The sequence below is a fragment of the Varanus komodoensis genome, unplaced genomic scaffold (assembly GCF_004798865.1).
Source record: "Varanus komodoensis strain SLA01 unplaced genomic scaffold, ASM479886v1 scaffold43, whole genome shotgun sequence".
NCBI classification, from domain to species: domain Eukaryota; kingdom Metazoa; phylum Chordata; class Lepidosauria; order Squamata; family Varanidae; genus Varanus; species Varanus komodoensis.
The window spans coordinates 6,093,726-6,113,670 of NW_025335985.1; the positions used below are offsets into that span (position 1 = coordinate 6,093,726).

General features: G+C 47.4%; 1 protein-coding gene across 7 annotated transcripts in view; it reads right to left on the minus strand.

Moving 5' to 3' along the window:
• Nucleotides 1-19,945, minus strand: part of UBAP2 (ubiquitin associated protein 2) — a 115,113-nt gene that overhangs the window by 69,439 nt on the left and 25,729 nt on the right. For 3 of the 7 annotated variants that reach the window (XM_044443832.1, XM_044443835.1, XM_044443836.1), the window contains 5 exons: nucleotides 10,633-10,772; nucleotides 7,227-7,304; nucleotides 5,564-5,674; nucleotides 3,001-3,154; nucleotides 1,936-2,013 (listed from right to left, as the gene is read on the minus strand). In XM_044443832.1, the coding sequence (XP_044299767.1) occupies nucleotides 1,936-2,013; nucleotides 3,001-3,154; nucleotides 5,564-5,674; nucleotides 7,227-7,304; nucleotides 10,633-10,731 (520 nt within the window). In that variant the 5' untranslated portion in view covers nucleotides 10,732-10,772. Of the gene's footprint in view, nucleotides 1-1,935; nucleotides 2,014-3,000; nucleotides 3,155-5,563; nucleotides 5,675-7,226; nucleotides 7,305-10,632; nucleotides 10,773-11,575; nucleotides 11,664-15,639; nucleotides 16,913-19,945 lie in introns of those variants that run through there. The other 4 variants (XM_044443834.1, XM_044443833.1, XM_044443837.1 and 1 more) reach the window with 4 other exon arrangements.

The window sequence follows — 19,945 nt, forward strand, 5'->3', positions numbered from 1 at the left end:
GGCTGTCTGCATGGCTCACAGACTGTGCACCCCTTTAGGAGAAACAGAGAAAATGAGGCACAGACTGTGGCTGCCAGCTCCCAAATATTCTATTTGTAAGGCTGGCTGCTTCCCTGACTTCCCTCCAACCAAACAGACCACGTGCAACCAATTATACTATTTTAGGAAATCCCGATGCTTCCTCTGATCGGCCTCTAGAGAAGAATACGGCCTTCTATGTCAAGTTGGGATGGACTGAGGGATCTGGGGATGGAGAGTGGGGAGAGATGGCATGCGATGGAGGTCATAACACAGGAAGGTGCCTTGCACCATGACAAAGAGTTTGTCCTTCCAGCCCAGTGCCTGTCCGTGCTCTGGGCACATGGCCTGCCGAACCCTCACTGCAAATCATATTCAGGGATCAGGAGGCCAAACAGAATGTTGTCATGTGAGCAGGAAATTACTCACGTTAAGTCCTTTCCTTTACATGTTATGCCTTACTCTGCGAAAATGAAAACCGTGTTAAACTGAACTTATACCACAATAACAATCTTTTGTGGCAAGTTTAAAGCTACAACCCAAACTAAAGAGAAAAAACAAAATCAGGCTACAGAACTGTGCAGCCTGTAAGTTAAACAAAACTCGGTCCAAGGATTTCTTAGTTTCATGTTTAGTCTTGTTCTTGAGAGAGAATGCCAAGGGTACAAGTTCCGAGCAGCAGCTCGCTTCCGTGCCTGGCTATTTATCAAGCCAAGGATGCTGCTTTACCTTCAGCTCTGTGGAAGCCAGAGCAGATCAAGACCAAGCTGCAAAGGAACAGCATGTGAAAATGGTACATGAGCCACATGAAATGGCTCCTGGGCAAGATGCACTAGCCGTGCAGGACTTGGACAAAACCATGGGCTTTTTAATTGAAATAAAGAAATTATGAAATTTTATCCGGCTATTTCTAGCAGTCTTCACGCGGGACAAGTGCAGTGAATGCCGGTCACTCCCCAGCCCCTCAGTACAGAGCTGCTTGCAATGCTGGATAGCAATGCTTCACATCCACCCCAGCGACCGAAAGCCACGATCCAACTCGTGCAACGCCAGCAGAAAACCCAAGAAGAAATCTCAGGCCGGGCCCCTCCTCCGGGTTTCCCAGAAAGAAGTTCACGAGGGAGTCGGTGTGGCATAATGACTGGAAACCAGGAGACCTGGGCTCTGGCCCCCACTCGGCCATGAAGCCCACAGACCCTCAGCCCCACCTGCCTCGCAAGGTTGCTGCTGTGAGGATAAGATGGAGAGGAGAATCACTTGGTTTTTTTATGCAGCTCAATTCTCAGGGAAATGACCCTCAGTCATAAATATAGTATACAAAACCCACAAAAAGATAAAGAACCACATTTAAAGCCACATTTTGCAATTAAATCGCCACGGCCAGCCCATACTGCTGGGCGTGCAGAAAAACAACCGGCAGTACCGCCACCGCCGCCCCGTGTGGTACTGGGAATTGGTAACTGGCTCAGCAAAAAAGGAAGTCTTAACTTGGTCCTGAAAAGATAGCCGAGTTTGTGTCCGGCAGGCCAGACAATGGAAGACATTGACCAAGGGAGGTTGTGGATTCTCCACAAGGAGGATTCAGGATGCAGCCAGTCCTCTGAGAAGGATGGTTTAACTTGGAATCCTCAATCGAGTGGGTTCTTGGCCCCCTCCAACTGGCCTGTTTTATGATGATACTCACCACCACCACAACAACAACGGCAGCAGTGTGCCAACAGCTGACAAGAGGAACGGCAGCTGCTGGGAATGTGCCTTCTCCCCCTTTCCAGTTTCTGCTGCCCAAAGCACTACATTTGGTTATCTTTAACAAAAGCTGTTTCTTAGAGAAGGGCTTCCAATTGAAGACTGTGAAATGAAACTGCGACTAGCTTTTAGCACTAGCAGGATATAAATCTATTGGTAAAGTGTTCTTACCTCTCCCTCTGCCACGCTTCCCACGATCTGAAGGCCTGTCTCCTTGGCTGGTATCCACGCCATTCTCTTCTGCTCTAACTAGATATGGGAAAAGGGAGGCAGAACTAGCATGAGTCTTTGGCCACGAGTAAGTGCAGTTTTAAAACCTCTCCATCCCCATTCAGACTTTTTCCCAAGCATGTGTGAAACTGAGTCCCACAGCAGAACAGAAGGGGCGAAGGGCTCTAACAAGGCACAAAGATTTGGACCTGGAGCGGCTATTCCGCCTGTTAGCCCAAGGCTAAGATCACTGAGAAACCCAAGGAGAGCAAGAACTTCATGGTATCGCACCTACGCCTTCCAGCAAGTTCCTGCCATCTAACTCTCTCCTTCCAGTTAGATATGCATTTTGAGGCTGGGTTTTTAATCTGTGCGAGGCTGGCTTTGCTTTCGTACGTTTTGTTTTTACGCTGCACTCCTGTTTTCATGCATCAGAACCACCCCAGGTTCGTCTGTCATGGGAATGGCCGTTCGCTATTGCTACCACAAGTGGGCCGGGAATTCTGGCTTCTTGCATGAGAGCTGCGGCGAAGGTGGAACCCGTCAAACCACCCACAGGTGGAGCATCCCCAGGCTGTTTAGCTCCTCCAGGCAGCCGTGGGAGGAATGGGGCAGAGCAAACCAGCCAGGCCGCCGTTCTGTGCAAACTGGGCCGTGGATTTTAGACTGGCACAAGCTGCTCCAAGAGCTCCTCTGAAGGTTGAAGAGGAGGCTTGAGGTACACAAATAAAATATTTGAAAATCGTTCAGCTTCTTTTTCATATCACCGCATGTAATGTGCAAAATACACCCCTACATCCTCAGTTTTGTGCAGAGAAATAAGCTGTCGTGAAAACAAGCCAGTACCACACTTTTAAGGCCATGTGAGTTGCACCGAGAGGTGACCTGCACACCAGGTTCACGATTCTTTCCCTAGCATGCTACTTCGGGCATTTGACGAGGCAAGCCGAGCCGAACACTCTCCTAAGCAAACACGAAGGCAGACTAAGGCAACCACATTCCTAGGACCAAGGTCCCTGCGCTTACACTCTCGACCACGACTGCCCCCTCTTCCTCGTCTGCTGGAACTTCCCCGTCCACGGCTCACTTCTCTGTCCCCTCGCTTTTCTCTGTTCTCTTTGTTTTCTGAACTCTCTTTTCCAAGACTTTTCTTCTTTCCTCCCACTGTCTCCCACGAAGTCTATTTAGGTGGAGAAGGAAAACACAGAACAATTTAAAAGGGATTTAAAGACTGCCTTACGGAATGCCTTCCAACCTGAGCCCCACAAAGCTCTAAGGTCCTTCAGATATACAAGGTCCATTCTCTCTCTCTCTCAGTCTTTCATGCACGCATGCACACGGGGCAGCTGTGAAGACTGAAAAGCCGCAGTAACATGCCAGCACTCTCAGAACCGAGTTCACCCTTATGGCATTTTAACTACAAAGTATTGCTACAGTCAATGTGTTCGACTCTACTGGGTATTTCAAACTGCAGGTAACAGGCACTGGAGGGAGTTCCCATTCAAATGCCAGAACCATGTGACGACACCCCAATCTCTGGCGTCTATTTGGTACAATATACTTCTCTCCCACGCCAAACCTCAGTTTGGGGGAAGGAGAGGTTAATTTAGACTGCAGTACGGGGTTCAAAAAAAGTTTCCCAGTTGTCCCGATCATGCAGTAGTTCTTGGCTAGAATGCAAATCATAGATTTTAAAATTGCATGTCATTTGCTCCATTGTTTTTATTTTTATAGTCCACTAGCAAGGCATATTACGGTTATTCGCTTTTTACAGACAAACTGGGCCGGGATCACTGGGCACTTGTGGTAGGAAAGGAGTTAGAACCTGAAACCAGCCCTGATGCGCCACACATGATTAATTCGAGCACTGCATCAGCTCTTATCCTGGGCCTTGATCACACAGGACTAATTGGGGCGCAGACCCAGGTAATTTAAAACTACTGTGGTTACGCTCTATTGCTGCTTGCCGAGGGACCGCTGTGAGTGCTGTACGACGGGCACACATGTGCCTGTTCAGTGGGAAGCAGAGCGTTTCCCCGTAACTTGCTCTTGAGTGCGATACAAGTAAGAGCTGGTTAGGCGGCTGATTAGATACTTCTACAAATAGGATGAGAAGTGGATTTCTTCTGCAAATCTCATTATGTCAAATAAGTGTCAATAACCATCTCCCAAAGTACCTCAAACCAGTCCAGGGGCTGACGTGGCAGGAACTCATGGCAACACGTGAGAAGGGCAATGGAAGGAAAAGGAGGGAAATCGATTCAACAACTCCACCTCACTACACTGAGGGGAAAATACCCATTTATTTCCAGCTGGGGACCAGGCTGACCTTCACTTAGGACAAGCCTAGAGCTTTCTCTCTCAGTTACACATTTTAAAGGGAAATGAATAATTTGATGGATAGGCATTTGCGCGAACGGCGTTGTCTATTTTGAATTACTGCAGGCTGGATGAGTCAAACTATTTTGGCCAAGAATAGAGTGCCCGACGTTTTTCAGCTTTTCTAATTCATACTGCAGCTGGTAAACTTAAAAGGCTGTCTCTGGTGCACACGAAGAGACGGTGGTGGGTTTTTAATCACGACAAAGGGGACAAGCAACTGGCAATCCTTCTTCTATGCAAGCAGGTTGTGCAGATGCCATAAATAAAGCCCTTGAGTGAAGAACTCAGCCTAAGAATCTCTGTGTTCAGTTTTAGGGGAGAAAAAGGTTCATGCTTCTTGGCTATATTTTTTTGCAAAAATATGCTCGGGTAAAGCCTGTTGAAATCTTAGAAGCCAGGGCGGTGTCCAAAAAGGAATGAGGGGTGCAGCCTTCATGCCCTGCGTAACTTCCTGCTCTTTCCCCATGACTAGTAAAACAAGAATTATGAAAAATAATCAATAAAAGGAATTAGCTTTCTGCATACATTTTCTTTAAGAGAATCAAATGCATGCACTGCCAGGCAGAGCAATTAATTTATCTTGGTGTACCCCAATTCAGCATCTGCAGATCAGAGCTGGGAGAGGACCCTAGGCAATTAGAGGATTCTAAACAAGCATGCAACCCTTCGTACCAAGCTACCAGGAACTGGGTACATGCTCTGCTGTTTCAGCATGGCAGACCGGCAATTCACTTAACCTATCTCACAAAAAATAGATTTAGAGACTCTCAGTAGGCCCCCACCCCAGCAAAGCCAGGAATAGTGCTCCCTGTGCTTGACAAAAATCAACATGAATATCAGTAGCAATAGCAGCCCTGGAAGCCAGTTCTCAGCAGCACTCCCTGGACTTGACACGCCAGAATAACGATGGATGCACACTTTTCAGAATGGAGGAACCATCGTGGCAAGATGAACTCGTGCAGCTGAGGAGCACTTCTTCAGGCTCCTGGTGAGTGCCTTACCATTTAGAGAATGCGTGCTACTTGGTATGGCTGGAAAAGAAGATCTCGGGCACCCGCAAATCCTTAATGCTTTTAAGCCCTGCACACATGAAACGGTTCATCCTACAGAAAATGTAATCTTTGGCAATGGACAAGCTTCCAGAAGAAGCAGTTAGAAGAGACGAGATTTAGAGATGGTTTAAAACAATCCGAACTTGCATCCTTACTGTGTCCGAGTTTCCTTCCAGCAAGATATTGATGGCTCTGTTCACGTCTCCATTGCAGTCATGCAGAGCCACTATGCAATCGTCCTGATTTTTCCCAGTCACTTCCATAAGCTGGAAAAACACAAAACATGAATCACATTTTTCAAAGCCTTGGACAAATACAAGCAGAGTCTACCCAAAATGCTGCTCCTTCTATGCTGAGAAGTTAAGCTGTTCAGATATATCTCCTGCCTGCCCGGCCCCAACTTAAGAAAGGTCTTCTTAAAACCATGAGCTCAAAACATTTCATCTGAGTGGGTTTTTTTTAATGGACTATGCCATTTCACTTTTAAGCAATACACTTCCCCACTCTGCCTGGGAAAAAGCCAGGCTGGGGCCAGCAGGTTTTTGCAGGTGATAAAGACTTCCTGTGCGTGTAGGAGCTAAACATGCTTTCGGCACATTGCATTAATGTACTGATGTCTCCCTATCCACTTTCTCCACATGATGCATAATTTGCCCACTTCTATCTTAGTTTCCTTCCTTCCTTCCTTCCTTCCTTCCTTCCTTCCTTCCTTCCAAGTTGAACAATCCCAGCTGCTGCAACCTTTCGTCAAAGGGAAGTTGCTCCAGCCTTCTGATCACCTGTGCTGCCCATTTCTGCACTTACTCCAACCTCACAACATCCTTTCTAGGAACAATAACCAAAATTATTGCGCTCCCCAGAGAGGCCCGCCTGGCGCCGTCATTATGTTTTTCGGCGCCAGGTTAAAACCTTTTTATTCAATCAATATTTTAATATTGAATTTTATTGTTGCTTTTTATTAACTTGCAGCCAGAGTGGGTTGTCAAATTACCCATGTTGTTAGCCATCTATTATGCAAGTAACTGGATGGCATACAAATTCAATCAATCAATCAATCAATCAATCACAGTACTCGAAGGCTGTCCACCCCACAGATTTGTAGAAGAGCAGCATGATGTGGACAATTTTGTTTTCCATTTCTTTCCTAATTAAGCCAAAAATGAAGTTTGCCGTCTTCGTGGCAGCCACACGCGGGGTTCTCATTTTCACGGAGCTGCCCATCAAGACCTCTTTCCTGGTCAGGCGCCACTAGCCTGGATCCCATCGGTTTGCAGCGGAAGTTTGCCCCGTGGGGATTTCCCTTTTCCTTTGTTTTTGCCGCAGTATACATTGCTTCATGCTTGCTCGCACTCAACGGCATTTGTCATCTTGGTCCCCACGCTCCCAGTCTGCAGAGATCCATTTGGAGCTCCTCACCATTCCCCCATCCCTTTCTAACTATGCTAAATACTTGGGTGCCCTAGTTCCTTCTAGAAACATGTCGAAAAGCACAAGCCCCAGTGCAGATCCCTGCGGGACCTCACTGTTTACATCTCTTCAGTGGAAGAATTTACCATGTAATACTAATCTCTGATTTCTGTTCTTTAACCAAGAACCGATCCATAAAAGGACCTCCCTTTTTATTCCATGACTGGCATGTCTGCTCAGGAGTCGGGGACTGTGTCAAGTAAACGATGTGCTTACCAGATCATACAAATATATGTTTACTTACTCTGGCTTTAATGCTGCCTATCTTTATAGAGCTCTGTCATGACCACCTGCCCTAGCCTCTCCTGCAAACAACCCTCCTTCCCACCAAGGACACGAGAGGAAACATACCTGCTTCACTTTATCCTCAAAGTCCACATCATTCTTATCATAAATCATCTGTGCAAGGCGAATTTGTTCTGCTGTAGCCTGAGAAGTACAAATATATCCAATATTAAGGTACACATACACGCAACACCAAAGATCCCCAAATGCTATTTTATAGCTAACCTTACAGAAAATTAAGAGATATATTTTCCACAACTTAAAACCCCAGGTTCAAGGTAGAAACAGGAAAACTATCAGCAGTGATCTGACAAGGACAACAGAAGAAAAAGCAGATACCGTTCAGATGTACAGGCTACTTTAAACCCTAATTAGAGTGCAAAACCAGAGCTGAAGTGCCTAAGTTGTCCCTCGTGCCATTGCCCAATTTGACCAGTTTTGCCTAACTTTGTGATGCCAGCTTTGTATGCATTTTGTGTACAATCGTAATTCATCTCAAGCACCTTCACTTGGTGAAGGTGGGCAAGATACAGGTAATCTTTCTCCACTACCATCATCAAAAAGGAACAAGAGTAATCCTACTTGGAAGGAATTCCACTGGAGTACACCAGGGCTGAAGGAAACACCAGGAATGGAGGATCATGTTTGTTTAACCAATGCAACAATTAAAGTAGATTTCTAAACATAACATTTAGGCGATACTGTTAGACTAGAAGCTGCAAGCAAATTCTTAGTTATTAAAGCTGTACGTTTTTTTAATGTCTGTGGTTCATAGCAACTCTCCAAACGAGGAATGCAAAGCAGCGTCAAAATATAGCCTGAAGTTGTGCTCTGGATGCCACAATGAACTCTGGTTTGATCAAACCAATAAATATCTAAAGTGAGGCATGCGTGTAGAAATGACTGCATCAATTCAGACTGCAGGTAGGAGATGGCATCTGCAGGCTCTCCTCCTGCAAGTACAACCAATGCTTCAAGAGAAACTGTGATAGAAAGGCACACTTGCTGCGATGTCCTGGTAGGTTTTGGTTTAAGATAGTAGTTTGTGGAGAAGCATTCAAAAAGCCTATCTTTAGTATACAGTCTGAAGGAATTCTGTCCATTCTACTGCATGTGGAGCTGGGCCTCACGTGTTACTCCTGGAGGCCCCAAGGATGGATGGATGGATGGATGATTTATTTATTTAGGAGACTTCTATGCCGCCCCATTCACTGAAGCCTCAGGGCGGCTTACATCCACAAATAAACATCCTTAAAATAATATAAATTAACAGTATAAATTAACAGGTCCTGCCCTACCCTTCCAGGGCTGCTTCCAGATTTAGCCATACTAAGAGGAGACCCACTGAATTCAATGGGGCTTAAGCTAGTCATGACCATGAAATTAACCCAAAAGCATCCTAGGGCTCAGAGCGACAACCAGAAAAGGCATCTTGGCTGCGCTCGGTAAAATGCCCGTGAGCCCTCTGCACACGAGGCCTTTCACGTCCGTGGGGCTTGAGTGGCAAGGGCAGCAGGCACCTGGCCGAAGAGATCGCTCATCAGCAGGTCCTGTGAGCGGATGTCGTCTCACAGCACTTAACGGAGGGCCACGTCTAGGTGCCGAGGACACCCTCACGCCGGAGAGTCACTAGCCAGGGACCCTGAGCTCAGCCCTGCTGGCTCCTGGATGGCTTGCACAGTGTTGCGAGAGCATCTTCTGCGGCCCCCTGGCCTCCTTCCGCTGCAATCTAGTTTGCCTGGGCTGCTTTGGGGGAGCAAGCAGGCTCAGCCTTGCCTTGCGATGGAGATGGGAGTGTCAGTGACCACCCCCTCCAACACTGACAGCATTCATGCCTTTTGAAAATCAAGCAACCAGTGTTAGAGGGCACCATGTGTGATTACTTATTACACACACTGGGGGGGGGAAACCACTTTTCTGTTCAGCACCTGCCTCTAGGGTCACAGAAGCGACTGCTGGAGAGATTTTAATTGCTGCTCAAACAGCACTGCACCAATTCTTCCTACAGGTTGCTCAGGGCAGTGCACGCGGTCTATTCCACCCAATTTTATTCTCACCAGAACGCTGCAAGGTGGGTTTGGACTGCAAGGAAGTGACTGGCCTGAATTCATAGAAATGTTTTAATAAATAAATAAATAAATTCACCGAGGTTCATGCCTGAGCAGGGGCGTGAGCCTTGGTCTTACTATGCTACACCACACTGGTTCTCAATGACTTTAGCGCAGTCATAACAGTGCCCCAAAGGGAGTGTGTAGCATTAGTGTCAGAAGAATATTCCATGAGACGCTTCCTTTACACTACGCTGGAAATCTGCAGTCCAGGGGACCTACACACTGGCAAACTTGATTTCTGTTTAAAAAGAGAGAAAGGGGATGGGAATCCAACCCTCATGGTTAGCACTAAGTTTGAAACTGCAGTGCCAAGTACCATGAAGCAGATAATAGAAACACAGAAACAAAGGGAGTCAGAAGGGGCATCCTGGGCCATCTGGTCTGACACCCAGCTCCAGCTGGCGCCACTCATGTAACCCTCAACATGTGGTTGTCCAGTCGTTTCTTCTCACTGATGGGTCTTCAACCACCTCCCTTGGAAATAATAAAGCGTTTTTGTTTTGTTTTTTTAATGATTCTCTGGACCACCCTGAAAACTCTTCACCTGCTATTTAAATTTCAAGACAAAAACCAGTGCCCCTGTTTATGTTTACGGCCACTTAACACATGACAACGTTTAGGAGTTTCACTAATCAGGGAGCCAAAAACTGGTGTCTGCTCCCTACTGAGTGGTACAGATGAGTGAATTCACTCTTAGCCTCTGATGCATGTGCTCCCTCCGCCCCGAAATACAGCCCAAAATGCATCAAGTTTCTGTGCGCATCAGAGATGAGCACCTACAAAGCAGACAGGCCTTGTGTGTGTTACTCAGTCTGACTGTTCACAAAGGACTCCTGCTTACTGACACCATGTGCTCCACCGTTTCCTCCAAGAGCACAAGGAGATACACATGAATCTTGTCCTCTCCATTTTATCCTCATCGGGACCCTATGAGATCAGTTTGGTTAAGAGTCCTTAAAGGACTGAAAAACAGCCATCTCTTCATCTCTGGGAAAATAGTACTGTTTGCATTGCTCCACAGACCTTGACCTAGATCAGTCCCCAGCATGGACTCATTCCAGAGCATCTGGCGCGGCTGCCTGTGTCCTTCCCCTTCAACCTCCTGGCCCAGGAACAAGGGCACTCGCTCACTAGCTGAGGCACGCAGGGTCCTTCTCGCGACACAGACCTGATCACAAGCGATCCAGGAAGCAATCTTGCTTTCCAGGCCGCCCCAATTTAAATGAGTGCAAGGTCCCTCAACTGACATGAACATGCACATAAACTCACGGGGAAGTTAAAGGATACACTCTTGGCATCATTGACCGACCATCAGTTCTTACAGGTTAAGATACACGGATCAAGCATGCCCACATGCCTACCTGTACTACTGGTTTCTGTGGTTGTGTCAGCTGCGTGGGGGAAATCTGCGCTTTGTCTCGAGTGCCCCGAGGACGTTCACTGCCCACTGAAGTCATCATATACAGTATATACAAAACAATGTATGTACAAAATAGAAAATCTGAAAAGAGAGGAAAATCCTTCACAATTAGGCACTGTTTCCAGCATGCATAAAAGTCAGCATTCAATAAGGGAGAGCCAATTCCACACCATCTGAATGGCACTATCTAGGTCTTCCGTAACATGGACGGGAAGTAGAAATTTTCTAAAAGTCTGGGTACAGAGCCGCCCCCAAAATGCATGAGTGTACAATCCAGCAGAGTAAAGGAGGGCCATGATCCAAAAAGCTGCTTTACTTGAGACCTGAACACCTGATTTTCCTTCCTTTAACACCAGACCACCCCCGCACCCCCACTGTACAAACTGTTTCGGGGAGTTCCCTCAGTTTGAAAATAATCCTAAGAACAGCCTGTTGGATCAGACCAAACCAATCTGTTCCTAGAGTGGCCAGCCAAAGGTTTACAGTCCTCCATTAGCAGAGTGACCACCCGGATGCTTGCAGGAAGCCCACAAGCAGGATATGAGCACAGAGCAGCCTCATCCTCATGCATCTTGGCAACTGTGTCAGACAGACAAACTGCCTTTGAAACTAGAGGGAATATGCACAACTGGTAGCCACTGGCTGCATTCACACAACATGGCAATCCATGGTGGGTTGTCTGGCTGTACAAACCCAGAATGCGTCCTTGGGATAGCTTACTCTGCCCCACAAAGCCATCCCGAGACTCCGTCGTTTGCTTTAGAGGTGGTTTAGCTCGTGATGGGTTGCTGCATCAGCCAAACCTGGGTGCCTGGCTGCACTGTCAGTTGTGATGCAGCAAGCGAGGTGCAAACCACCTTTGCCTCACCTTTCGTCAGTCTCACCTGAGCCACTGCCACCACCTGCTGTTCCTCTGCATTGCAGCTACTGCCAGTGGCTCAGCCTTCTGACTACGAATACAACTCCTTCCGTAGTCACCACAGCTTTCTGGTCCATTTCTCAGGAATCTGAAAATCTCTGAAGAGACAGCCAACAACCCCCTCCAAAGCGGCTTAACACTACGCTGGTGTGGCCATCTCCAGTTCACGACCTGTGCACACATGTTTTCAGTCACTGTATTTATTTGGGGGGAGGGGGTGTCAGTTTTTCAAGGCTGTGCAAATGCACAACCCCAGCTACCCGAGATGAGATGCCTGGTCTGTAATGAAAGCTAAACAGGTCCCTGTCAAAAGCTCTGTTTTAAAAGAAGCCCTTCCATAAGTGGGCTGGGTCGCACTTTCCCAATGGTAGAAGAGTTGGAAAACTGTCGTCCAAACAGAAAACCGAGGATCTTGCTGCAATGGCAGGAAGTAATCAGCATCCACTCTCACAAGCAAAAATATCTTTGCATCTTTGTGCTGCATTTGACACATTACTGTTGTGTCGCCATCAACAGAAAGCGAAGTAATATATCTGAGCCATGTATTTATCAGTGTACCTGAATGCTGCCTCCTTCGCCAGCAGGCATTTAACAGGACACTAACGAGGCAAGGGGCCTAGTTCTGGGTGGCCAGTTCTGGGTGGCTGTGCAACTCCAGACAGCTGACCAAAATATAATAGCGATAAACATTACTGGAAACATCTGCAAACCATTCCTGGTACCAAACAGAAAAGGGGAGGGGGACAAACGCACGACGGCTTCCCCAGCATGATACTCGGAGGGTCTGTCCATTCAGTTTGCAAAAGGAGGTGTTTAGAGAGCAGGAAGGGGAGCCCATGGGGACGACAGCACAGCGATCTACTACTAACAAGCGGCCACATAATTTGGTAGGGTAACGTCTCCTGCTGACTCCAGGGAGAGCTTTCCGCTTGTGCTTGTGGGGGACGGGGAGGAAATGGCCGTGTGACTCAAGGTCAGTTAGGGACAAACAGGACTCAAGACACGAAACGTCCTCAGGAGAAGCAGGACCGGGCTCTCTAAAGCACCGCTCTATTTCATATCGCTCTGTTTTTTTGCACATCTAAAATATTACTCCATGTGGTAGTTTAGCAGACAGATTCTTTTCTTTTTAGAACCCAGTAAGGGAGGGATCTCTGGTGTACAAGACACGGGTGAAGCAAGTAAGCAGAAAGGTTTATAAGGCAGTGGGTAACTGGGAGACACCAGCCTTTCGAATAGTAGGCTTGCTTAGGTCAAAACAATTGGTTGCCTCCAAGTTTTGAGTTGGGTGCGGATGTGTGTGTTTGTGTGTGCGGGGGGTGTTTTGCCATTGCATATTCTGGCAAGGCCAAACCCAAAGCATGTTTTGGCCGGCTGAAAAAGCCTCAGAGCATCCTGCAGAAGACCTACAGCTGACTTATGAGCATTGACTACTGTATCCTCAAGCTGACCGTTCAAACTTTTCTCCTATCTAGTAACAAATCCAGTTTTTCTTGGCCAAGGATGCACTCCCTTAAAAAAATTCTTTTAAATGAAGGAAAATCTTCCCAAGGAGAGTTTTAAAACTATCCGATGAATTCTTGCAGCTAACTGGATGAGGGCCGCCTCTACCAGGAAGGAACTGCAGGATGATCTCTGCTGCCTGGAAGACAACGTTCTTCCTAGACAGCTCAGATGACTTCACTCGTTTCAACCGCAACTCACACTCATACTTCGACTGCGGGTTATCATGTCGTCTGAACCCAACCACAGGCTGGGTTCCCAGAACAGAGCGACCCCTTGTGACTAAAGAGCCATGGCAGGCTGCCACTGCAAGAATGGGCCAGTCAGACCCCAGCCTAACCTACCTCACAGGGTTGTTGGGAAGATATAAGACAAAAGGAGCAGAGGACCGTGTAAGCTCATTGTCAGGGAACGCTTGCTGAACTTCAGAAGAATCAGGATGTGACACAGCACTGGGGGATCCTGGGAATGTGGGCCACGCTGGGAGTCCTGCCACGTATGCAGAGTTTCCTTTTTCACACATCGTTTTATTTGACATGCTTAAAGGGAAGGTTTCACTGCCCTTCAGCACTTCCTTTAAAAAAATCTAACTCACAGGACATGGTAATTTTATTGCATAAAACCTTCCAATACAATAGCGTGCTCAGGCACACTGGGATGGAGCCCAGGAGGAGAAGGTGCTGGGTCCAGTTTGTGAGCGTCTTATAAAGACCTGTGGGGATTGGACACTGTGGTAACTGAATGCTGGTCTGGCAAAGTACAATCTAGCGCAGCCCTTCTATCGTTATGGCTCAATACACAAAATTTCCTATGAAAATGGGCTAAATACTGTTCTGCTCATCTCTCTCTCAGTGAATACATGCAAGATTTTACAAAAATGACGACACGGCGTTAACCTAAGCAAATCATAATTCCCCAACATACATCTGAATTCCTCCCCAACATAAATTATTTTTTAATGTATGTACTTGCTGAAAATTGTTTGCTATTTCTCTACTGGTGAAAGGAGTTGGAAGTGAACAGATTATCAAGCATTTTTTTTTTTTTTGCTTTTTCACTATTACTGCTTATTGCTATTGTCGGTGGGAATGATGCACTAATAAATGTTAACTCTCACTGCATTACACTGCATTGCATTACATTGCATTAAAATGTAATATATTGTATGTGTACCAGGTTTTTAGATGGTTTTAATTTGTTGCACACTGTTCTGAGAGTTATCTGCTAGTTCAGGGGTCCTCAAACCTTTTCAAAAGGGGGCCAGTTGACAGGTGCTGGGGGGGGGCACGTGCACATGCGCACAAGGCAAGCCAGGGAGCGGGGGCGCAGGGCAAGGCACCAGCTTGCTTGCAAGGAGATCGAGTCCAAAATGATCTCCTCCTGAGTGAGCCCCCACCGGGCACATGCACGGCGAGACGCCGGCTTGCTCACAAGGAGATCATTTTCTCCGATCGAGTCCAAAATGACCTCCTCATGAGCAAGCCATACACCCGCCCGCATGCCCACTGAGTGCAAAACCTGTGGGTCGGGCTGGTTAAATGGGCACGGTGGGCTGGATCCGTCCCGCCGGCCTTAGTTTGAGGAACCATGTGCTAGCTAAATGATTTATAAAAGCCTTAAATAAATAAATGGTTGGAAGATTTTGCAGGGGAAGCTGTCTTATGTTTGATGAAGAGAACCCACAAAAAGGGAGATGGGGGAAAGAACAACAGACCTCTTCCAGAAAAACTAAGAAATCAAAAGGAAATCCAAACCTAGCCTGGAAATGCTGAAAGATCACGGTCAAGCTCATTCACAATATTGTACTTCCAAAAATCATGCACGGCTGTAGAAGATGGACAGTGAAGAAAGCCAGGAGGAAGAAAATGGATGCATCAGAAGCATAGTGCCGGAGGAGAGGAGAGCTTTGTGAATACCTTGGACCACCAGAAAGACAAACAAGGCCAAATCAAGCCAGAACTTGCCCTGGAAGCCACAATGACAACACTGTGGCTGCCGTACTTTAAACACACACATCGTGAGCGGGCAAGACTCACCGGAGAAGAAGGGGAAGACCAACTACAAGATGGATTGATTCCAGAAAGGAGGCCACAACCCTGAGCTCAGAAGAGCAGTGCAGAGCTACGAAGGACAAGCCATTTTGGAAGGCGTTCATTTATAGAGCTGCCTGAAGTCAGAGGTAACTTGACGGCACTGAAGAGCAGCAGGGGCAAGCTCCTGACAGCGGAGCAGTCTGCCTCCGGAAGCGGTGGGTCCTCCCTCACCAGAGGTAATCAGGCAGAGGCTGCATCATCCGGCGGGGTGCCGAGCTCTGCAGAGCTTGCGCTGGAGGGAGAACCGCCCCCCCAAGCCCCCTCCGAACTCTACACATCTACTTAAGAGGCTGCTCTGGGTCAAATCGGTTGTGAGAATGCACCACAAAGTATTTTGAAAATACTAAGGAAACCTTTTTCCACTCTCTTTGGGAAGTTTCTAGTTCTCATGACTTGAGAAGTTAAGTATGGAAGTAAATGGAATCATGCTTACTGGATTTTCAGGAGTCCTGGATGGTATGGTAGCAAATAGGATGTGTGTAATTGAGGTTTCGTTGTTTTATTGCTTCCTGTACAGGACTAGGAGAGCACAGGGATTCCTGAATGTTCCTGTGGACCAAGAAAGCAATCACTGCTCTGTGGTGCTTTTAAAAGCTAGACTTCTACCTCTCCCTGAGGCCAGTTTTTTTCCGTAGAGCAGGATGCAGATGTAGTCTGGAAAAGCTGCCATGAGGTAACATTTGTACAGAAATCAAATTGTGAACAGGCAGGCAGATCGCAGGCCAAGTTTTTCCGAAGTCTAGATTGACCTAAGCCATCAGGCACATTCCCACCTGGATTGTCTTCCTCGGCTGCTTTAGCCCTGGCTCCAGAGAGTCCCCAAACAATCTGGGGAAAATTTGGTGACCATGTAGAGATGAGCCGCAGAGAAGAATCCACGGTTCCATGGATGCAAGTTGTTCCGTTTGCAGAATAACTGGACTGGATTTCACTCATGGAGCGTAAACCATTTATCTGTTCTTTGAACTACGTCAGGGCCGCCAGAAGGTCAGTCACCCACCAACAAAAGATGAACTGCGTTTCGCCATGCCGTGGCGGTGTCAAAGCAGCCCCGACCCTTAAAAGCACCAGCAAATCAGGCTGCTTCCCCCGACTCCACCACCACCTGCAAGGGCTAGAAACTTATCTCGTTTAAACAAAACAGCAAAGGTTCCTGGATTTTGCATTGGAGAACTTATGTACGGTGCAATCAAGAATTTGCCACTAATTATCTTCCCACTCGCTTTGGCCTATTTCTTTACTAAGGTATCTCCATGTTTCACACTTATTATTCCCCACAATTTAACAATTCCAGAGAAAGACTGGAACACAACTGCCTGTTTGCTTATTGCACTGGCCTTTTTGTGATAATGTTGTTATCGGGTCTTCTTGACATTGGAAAGGCAACCAAGAATGCTTGAGGGCTAGAACATGACTAAAGATACCCAACACTGAAGCAGTAGTAATTGTTATTCTTTAAAGCCCAATTTTAACAAAACCTACTTTCTCTACTAGTTCCTCCAACTCCCTCACAGCCGCTTCACTCAAATCCAGCAGGTTAATCACATCTGACAAGACTGTTGCCATGGAGATGGTCAAAATGTCAAATTCAGGTGTTACTATTTTGACTTCCTGATCTAATGGTGCCAACAGGCTATTTATTCTATTTATTTAAACTGTTTCTATGCCGCCCTTTCGCAAAAAGCCTCGGAGTGGCTTCCAACATAAATAAACAATTATATAATTAGCCTTAAAAATCTGGAAACATCTCGGCACGTACATAAAAACCCAGTAAATACAATCAATAAATTAACAATTAAAATAACTTTTAAATAAAAAGGTCTTGGCCTGGCGCCGAAAAACAAATAACGATGGCGCCAGGTGGACCTCTCTGGGGAGTGCATTCCACAAGTGGGGCACCACCACAGAGAAGGCCCTCCTCTGGGTACTCACCCTCCTAATATCTTTCATGGAGGGTTCCCGGAGAAGGGCCTCTGCTGCTGATCTCAAGGGGCGGGAGGGCATATATGGATGCAAGCGCTCCTTTAGATAACCAGGTCCCAAGCTGTTGTGGGCTTTATAGCCATAACCAACACCTTGAATTGAGTCCAGACTTCAATGGGAAGCCAGTGAAGCTGGCGGAGGACTGGGGTTATATGAGAACAACGCCCAGTCCCCGTCAGCAAACTGGCAGCTGTTTTGCACCAATTGAAGTATCCGGACCGTCTTCAAGGGCAGCCCCACGTAGAGCGCGTTACAGAAGTCTAATCGGGAAGTTACCAGTGCGTGGGTTACTGTTGCCAGGCAGTCGTTCTCCAGGTAGGGACGCAGCTGATGGACCAGCCGAAGCTGAAGGAAAGCACTCCTCGCCACCGTCGTCACCTGAGCTTCTAATGACAGCTCTGGGTCGAGGAGCACTCCCAAGCTGCGAACGCTGTCCCTAAGAGGGAGTGCAACCCCGTTCAGGACAAGGTCCAGGTCCCCCATCCCAAAGCCCGAGACACCCACCAACAGGACCTCTGTCTTGTCTGGATTGAGCAAGGGAGAAAGACCTCAAGAGCTACAGAGAAAAGTTGGCCAAGTCGAAGCATCCCTTAGGGAAGTCGAGCTTGGTCTTAAAGCGATTCCAAGTCCTGTGGATACTTGACCCTGGGAAGATGCAGACCCTGCCATGCCCACGTACCCGAAAAATATGCTCTGGCCAGTGTCGCACTCTGAAGGAATTTAATCCACTTTTACACGCCCCTGCTTTGTGCAGCACAGACAAGGCACCTGTCAACCTGCTCCGCCTACAAAAAGCATTCCTGCACTCGGTCTTCCAAGACTGCCAAGACTCCTGGAGGAGCATGTGCCGGCATCACGAAGGGGCCAGGCTCCGTCCCCTGCCGTCACCCATGAAAAAGGATCAGGGAGCAGGCGATGGGACCGCCTCTGGCTGAGGCACAGGAGCGCTTTCGTCCAAGCAGTGCTGGATCAAACGGTCCAAAGGCAGCTTCATACACTCCGCCACTTTGCCGACCTTCTCTTCAGCCTTTGCGCCAGTCATTTTTGGACATAACCGCTTCTACTTAAACTATTCCACGAACGCGCCAGTGTCAGTGTTACTTCGCCTCGGAGTCCCTCAGCAGCGATACGAAGTGGTACGTTCCCCTCCCCACTCCCCTCAGCTTTCCGGGGAGTGTGGACCTGTCTGTGATCAGACTAATAAAAGGTGAAACATGGAAAGGCACCACGCTTCCTTCCTGGCCCCAGGCTTCTACAACTTCCACCTCTCAGGATGCTTACACTCCTGGTTGGCTTATGCCTCCTTTGTAAGAACCCAAACCCCAGATTTCTGTTACAGAGCTAGGGCCCGCCGCTGCACATTCTGACAACGGCCGTGCTTTTAAGCCATATTCTCCTCCTGAATTAGAGCACGAAAACTAGAAGCGACCCAACTGTTTCAGATCCTGTAATTCCCTTAAAAATATGATGTGTCAGAGTTCAACAACTGGTACCTTAACCACGCCTGTTTGTAGGTTACTTTGAGATGTTCCTACCTCAAAATGAAGGTCAAAATCCTTACATTAAACTCCCATGTCTACTCAGACTAACAGATTATTTTAATATGCAATTCAGCTGTCCACCTCCACTAAGAAAGAGCTGATTACTGTATTTTTACACGAAACAGGACAAAACGACACACTGAGAGCACTTTGCAAAGAGAGGGTTAAGCTTAAAGTGTCTAAAAACCTAGGCCTAAAACTCAACTACTGGCTATTTTCTATTGCTTAAGTTGGTCAAAAGCCTGCTTAATCTAAGGTTATGGAAGAGATCTTTGCTATTTAGGCCAGAAAAAAGGGATGTAAGGTGCTAATATCAGATTAGAAGCCAGATAGATGTATTTAGAGTTTATCACTCACATCACACCAACACTGGTATGGGCACAGAAAACAGAAGTGACAACCCCTTACCAGAGGGCTTACAGTCTGGATTGGACAAGACAGGTGTAACAGGTCAGGGACTGACAAACCATTAGTGGAGACAAATTAGGGTGGAGGCAAACAGTAATGAGGGATTAGCAAAGACGATGCTTGCAATGATTTTGTGCCTTGAGGTGGTGCACGAAGGGACAGAAGTGGCCCGAGAATGGCTAGTGAATATGCTAGCCCATGTTTAAGACAGCAGAGATCTTAATTGCTTCCTTTCCCTCCATGTGGGCAACACAGCTAGGGTAACTCTATTTTACCTCAACAAGAAGTCTGCAAGGTAGGTTGTTGCTGTTGTTAGTCGCGAAGTCGTGTCTGACCCATCACGACCCCATGGACAACACTCCTCCAGGCCTTCCTGTCCTCCACCATCCCCCGGAGTCCCCCCAAGCTCACACCGGCTGCTTCAGTGACCCCATCCAGCCACCTCATCCTCTGCCATCCCCTTCGTCTTTTGCCGTCAATTGTTCCCAGCAACAGGCCCTTCTCCAGGGACTCCTTCCTTCTCATTAGGTGGCCAAAGTATTTGAGTTTCATCTTCAGGATCCGGCCTTCTAAAGAGCAGTCAGGGTTGATCTCCTCTAGGACTGACCAGTTTGATCACCTTGCGGTCCAAGGGACTTGCAGGAGTCTCCTCCAGCACCACAATTCAAAGGCCTCAATCCTTTGGCGCTCAGCCTTCCTTATGGTCCAGCTTTCACAGCCATACATTGCAACTGGGAAAACCATGGCCTTGACTATACGCACTTTTGTTGGCAGGGTGATGTCTCTGCTTTTTAGAATGCTGTCTAG